Below are 6,000 nucleotides of genomic sequence, written 5' to 3'. Positions count from 1 at the left end.
GGGAAAAGGAAGGGGGAGAGGAGAGGAAACAGAGAGAAGCTAGAGGCAAGAGATCAAGAGAGGGAGGAAGGGGCAAGCAGCCCCTTTTATAGTAGGCCAGGCCTACCTGCCTGTTGCTGGGTAACTGTGGAGGTGGAGTTTAGACAGAATACTAACACAGTGTGTGTGTGTGTGTGTGTCTGTGTGTGTCTGTGTGTGTGTCTGTGTGTGTGTCTGTGTGTGTATGTGCCTGACTTACGTTGTTTCTTTTTCTTTTCTCTCTAGTTCACAAGGAGTTAATGAACTCTGAGCCTATTGCCTGGCCAAGGGAGGTCCCTGAGTCAGAGTAAAGAGCCCAAGTAACAAAGTTTCTTTTCTTAAACCTTTGCCAAAGGAGTTAATTGCCAAAAGACATCAACTTTTGGTCTCAGCATAGCAAGTGAGAGTTACATAGCCAAAAGTTATTAGCCTTTGGCCCCAGTAGACGCCACACCTTGCTGTCTTCCCCAGTTTACCTGGATGCCAAGCTGGTCCTTGGCAAATACAATTACCCTTTCTAGTTCTTTCTGAACTCTAGCTGACTGGTTCTACTCAGCTGCTCTGGCTCAAACTCCATTCCAAACTGACTGGTTCAATCTGGCTTCTATTAGCTTCTCACTGAATTGCTCTGTTTGGCCTCAAACTAACTCTAGCTATTTGTTCTAATGTTCTTACACCTTCTTATTCTCTGGCTTCAACTGCCCCTGCTGACCTGCACTGAGCTGCGTGAACTAACGAACTCAGGGATCAACTGGGTTCACCTGAAAGGGGGGCTGGAAATGAAAGGGGGGCCGAGGGTGAGAAAAGATGGAGTCAAGACAATGTATTCTGATCAAGGCTCAAAGTTTAATGTTCAGCTCTCAATTTAAAGGGGAAGCCCACCACTGAACCCCTTCTTGCTCCAGCTGGGGTGGGTGAGGGGAACCCATCCCTAGTCACAGCCAGAGTTGTCTCTAGGCAAGCTCAGAGGGCAGTCTATTCTTCTAAGTTCCTGTAGCAGGCTATGTGTGTAGCCAAGGTGGATAATTCCACCTTGGTCCTATTGTTTGGTCTACTGTGGTAAACAAGGTCTTTCAGGCCTGCTCAAAGCTGGGGGGGAGGGCACAGATCTCAACTCCACTTCACTGCACTCGCTGCACTGACTCCCAACTGACTCTCTGTGCTGCTCTTAAAGACTTCTCTTTCCTGTGCCTGTTTCCTGAGAGTTGGGTCTATCTCTGACTCACTCTGTCAAATCTTTCTCTGACTCGTCACTTTGCTCCTCAATTAGACATCGCTTTCAAACATGGCTGCTTTCCTCAAGGGTGTGTCTGTATTCCAGCCAGAGGAATTAGAGGTATCTCTCATGTTTTCATTCCATCCAGATCACATGGTGTCTTTGGATGTGATTCCTTGCTGGAGTAGCCTTGTTGCTGGATTAAAATCCCTCTATACAGGGTAGCGGTCGTCTGGCCTGAGCAAACCCTGGCAGAGGCTACCTTTCCACTAGTCAGGCTTATGATGAGCCAGTTGAGATGACTAAAATATCCTTCACATCTTAGTGACAGAGCAAGGTCCCGAGACCAGGCTGACCACCACTGAGCCTAAGAGAAGGCCTCACCCACAGCACTGACACAAGTCAGACTGGAATGGAGAAAAAAGCTACAGAGCAACAGACATGGCAGTGAGCTGTGCCCAGACTGAGAACATTCCTCAGACCAGATGGTATCCCTGGCAGGCTCTTACTTTCCTTGGGATGCCCTGAACGTGTTCACACTAAACATCCAATGTCCCCAGTATAAGTACTTACTTATGTAAGTACAATGTCTTTACGGTCTGGCCTAAGAAATAGCTATCCTCACCTCTCTACCATTCTACTGGTCACAGAGGCCATGCACATCCTTGGATGTTATGATGGCTATTCCTAGTTGTCAGCTTGGCTACATCTGGGATGAACTACAATCCAGAAATGGAGGGCCTATCTGTGATCCAGATCTTGAGGCTGGAAGACTCAGGTTTCTGATCCGGATCTTGACATGGAGATCTTGAGGCATAGTGGCCTGGGCAAGGTAGTACACCTCTTTAATCCTAGGAGATTGAGGCAAGCAGATCTCTGTTTAAAGGCCAGCCTGGGAAAAAGCAAGTTCAAAATTCAGGCATACATTAAATCTGTACATACCTTAAATCTGGGCCACATCTTCTGCTGAAAGCCTACGTAAAAAGACATTGGAAGAAGGAAGTCTCACTCTTCTTTACCCGATTGCACTTACTTGCCAGGACATCTGTTGGACCTACTTCTTCAGGATTCCAGCTCATACAGAAGACCAGCTGAAACAACTAGCCTCGTGGGACTGAGCAATTACTAGATTTTTGGACTTCCCCTTCACAGCTGCCCATTTTTGGGTTAGTTGGCCTACAGACTGTATGTAAGTCATTACAATAAATTCCCTTAATATATAGAAACATTCCACAAGTTCTGTCACTCCAGAGGCCTGAATAATATAGAAGTGGAGAATATCTGGGGCAGTGTGGATTCTAGGAGACTCCTTCTGAACCTGGTCTACCTCCAGTACCTACTGCAGCCAAGAGGCTACAAACATTCAAATGTTTCTATCTATTTTGGTATCAAATGTACCAAAAACAAACAAACTTAATAGAAAACACTTTATAAAGGTATGTATTTAAGCTCAGTGTTCCACAGGATACACAGTCCCAAGGAGAAAAGGCATAGCAGGAGGATGTGGCAGCTGGTCCCGTCATATCCCCAGTCAGGTGGCAGAGAGATGGACTCTACTCAGATCATGTTCTCCAATCCTAAACCATGGACTGGGACCACCCACATTTAAGGTTCCTCTCTCCACTTGGATAACCTAATCTAGAAAATCCCTCACAGACGTGCCAAAGATTTGTTTCCATGATGATTCTAAATCCCATCAAGCTGACGATCAACACTAACAATCACACTGACAAAGCAGCCTTGTCCCCTGAACTTGACCAACTCTTCTCTCAGGCTACTCTGGCCTGTAGGGACTGGCTTCTTCCTGGCTTTGGGTGCCCACTCACATCAAAGGAAAGACCAGGGGGAGAGCATGCAGCTTGGCTTTGAAGGGCTCTGTCTGGAAGTGTTCCTTGTTCAGGCATTAGGCTTGTTTGTAGCATTTTCTCTTGTAGCCCAAGCTGGCCTTAAACTCATTATGTAGCTGAGGATGGCCCTGAATTTCTTATCCTCCTCCACCTGCTAAGTACTGGATTACAGGGTGTACACCCACTTTGGGCGGTGCTAGAGGTAAAACTAAGCCTTGTAAAACTGCTAAGCCAGCACATTCACACTCACTAGCAGCTGAGCTGCATTCCCCGGCCTCTAAAAGCCTAAGTCTCTGGACAGTTCAGTGTCTCCTGAATGGTGTATTGTAGAACCTTTGCATCATTCACAATCTACCAGACAGAAAGTTTACTTCCCACAAGCCCCAGTGCTCTGACCCATGGAGCAAAGGCAGGAACCTGGCCAGAACAGGACAACCAGCCCTTTCAAATGCCCTCAGAAAGGGGTTGAGCCAACACCCAGGCTGACCCTTGAACAACAGTGATGCTGCCACATGGCCACCTTTGCAGCGGGACAGAGCCCACTGACATTTTGTTGTCTCTCACAAGCCCCATTAACATTTGGGTGGGGGGTTGTTCATTGCAGTGTCACTTGAAGAGTTAGAATGGATATCCATATCCACACACCGTATGGTGATTGTGTCTCATCTGTTCCAGAGGCTCACGAGGCTCACCATCCCTGTGCAGCCAGCAAACCCACATGATGGTCAGTGTCACGTGGCCACTTGACACAGACACACATAGACAGACAGACAACCCTCCCCAAGAAGTGAAATACTTTTAAAGCCCAGCACAACAAAAATCCTTCTGGCTTCTCTAGGAGACAGAACATACATCCCAGGGACCACAGTAAGCTGAGCTTAGCCACAGGTCGACTGTGTTGCAGTCCCCACAGCTTCCGGCACTGGGGCTAAATGCCCATCCACTCTGTATGCACCCTGCACTTCACCAAGCCCCTGAAGAAATGTATCTGAGAGAAGCTACAACTCAAACGAGTGGCTGACTTTATTCATCCAGCTCTTGACAGATCCTTCTGGTATGGACAGATGTTGCTGCAGCTTCCAGCACTGGCCGAGGCAGAGGGTAGTTTGGGGAAAGTCCAGAAGGCATGGCAGACAAATTCCATGTTTACTGGACTCTTCTTGAAAACGAATGTGGAAGATTAGACTTACGTTCTCACGCCACCAGCTCAGCTTAAATACTTCTCTGACAAAAATAATAATAATAAATTATCTTCAACTCAGAAAATAAATTGTGTTCAGCAGGGTGACAGGAGGGTCCATTCGTTGCATTGCACCACAGGGCTACAGGAGAGGACAGACAGGCAGGACACCAACACAGGGGTCACAGGGCCCAGGGCCTGCCTGAAGTGAGTGAACATGTGCCTTTGTCCCCAGGCAGGTGGCAGCCCTGGCTGTGTCACCCGCAGGAAACGGGCCTCCTTCCTCCTCACGTGCGCCTGGTCTTCTGTTTCTTGGTTTGTCTCTTCATGTCTTCTGGGCCGCTGCTGTCAGAGGCCACCTGGCCAAGGGCTCTGACTCCCTGAAGACGACTCGTCAGCTGCAGCAGCAAAGGAATGATCTGGAATGAGAGAGACCATGAGCACCTGGAAGGCACTGTGCATCTCCTTATGGAAACCCAAATGCCTGCAGAAGGCTGGCAGGGAGGTTTTACACGGAGCCTGTAACTCTCTATAGCCAACACCTCCCTAAGGATTAGAAATGGTGTCACTGGAGTTAACACTGGAAGAAGATGTAGGAAGCTGCCTGGTCCCCTCCAACCTTAACCTTCTATAGCTTCTGTGACACAGGGCACCCTGACCCCCGCCTTCCCATGAGGCCTTGGCTTCCCTACCTTGTCATGGTTGTAGCCCGCCAACAGGAGCAGCAGCGTCAGGGGCAGGGCAATGTAGGACCCTTGCGCAATGTCTTGTTCGGGCAGCTTCCTCTGTAACAACACAGCCATGACTCCCTTTAAGTTCTCACTCATCGACCACTGTCATCCAGAGCTTCATCCCAGTCAGTCACCCACACTGGCCCCCAAGGTTACCCAGAATCCCTTGATATCCAAAAAGAAACTAACTAGGGTGCGGGTGTGAATCACCTGAGTCCTCCAAACCCTCAAGACTCAGATCTGGAACTCAGGCACGAGAAAACTCCAGTGGCCAAGAACTCTCCCTTACTATCACAAATAAACTCACTCAGGCTGAGGATGACCTTGAACCTGTGACCCTCATGTCCCTACCTCCTGAGTGCTGAGAGTAAAGGTAAGTACCACCATGCCTGGCTGATGCATGCTGGGGATACAGCTCAGAGCTCTGTGTGTCTAGACAAGGGCTCTACCACCAGCGCTCCACTCCGCACATCCTTGATTCAGCAACTCCCCTGTCAGTTCCAAAGACAGACTGACAAACACTCAAAAGCTTGCATGCCAGAGGAAAAAAACAAGCAGCTAGCTGCCTGTTCACCACCTGGGAATGAACTGGATATACTGCGCTGCTGTGGTTATGAACACTGTCTTCCCCAAATTCCTCTGTTGAGACCTGTCATATTTGAAATCAAGAGGACACACTGACAGAAGGGTCTGGGGACACCTGTGAATGGTGTCAGCGCCCTTTTAAGTCAGGCTGGGAGGAACTGGTTCAGCCACCGGTGGTGCGAGGCACAGCTATGGGCATCACTGATGGAATAGAGTGGAGCTGGGCACTCACTCACCGTGAAATCTCCAATCCAAGGCGCCTGAACTGTGCGGAGCAGTTGCTGCTTATAAGTGGCCTGCTCTAAGGTGGATCTCTTAGCAGCCTGAACAGTCTGAGACACACAGTGCCTCCACACAAGAACAGTGCAACTCTGAAGTCTAGTGCTCCACAGACATCTCAAAGAAACATGTATTAAACTCTTA

At 48.7% G+C, this 6,000-nt stretch overlaps 1 protein-coding gene across 1 annotated transcript in view; it reads right to left on the bottom strand.

Annotated features, from left to right (window-relative positions):
* Positions 1 to 4,080: 4,080 nt before the first annotated feature.
* The window catches only part of LOC117704368 (BOS complex subunit NOMO1), a 50,277-nt gene continuing 48,357 nt past the window's right edge, over positions 4,081 to 6,000 (bottom strand). Inside the window, exons 30-31 of the mRNA XM_034496498.2 lie at positions 4,954 to 5,046; positions 4,081 to 4,680 (exon numbers count right to left, since the gene is read on the bottom strand). Of these exons, the coding sequence (XP_034352389.1) occupies positions 4,549 to 4,680; positions 4,954 to 5,046 (225 nt within the window). The 3' untranslated portion in view covers positions 4,081 to 4,548. The remainder of the gene's footprint in view (positions 4,681 to 4,953; positions 5,047 to 6,000) is intronic.

Source organism: Arvicanthis niloticus, chromosome 1, assembly GCF_011762505.2.
Source record: "Arvicanthis niloticus isolate mArvNil1 chromosome 1, mArvNil1.pat.X, whole genome shotgun sequence".
Taxonomy (NCBI): Eukaryota; Metazoa; Chordata; class Mammalia; order Rodentia; family Muridae; genus Arvicanthis; species Arvicanthis niloticus.
This window is presented reverse-complemented; position numbering and strand designations above follow the sequence as displayed.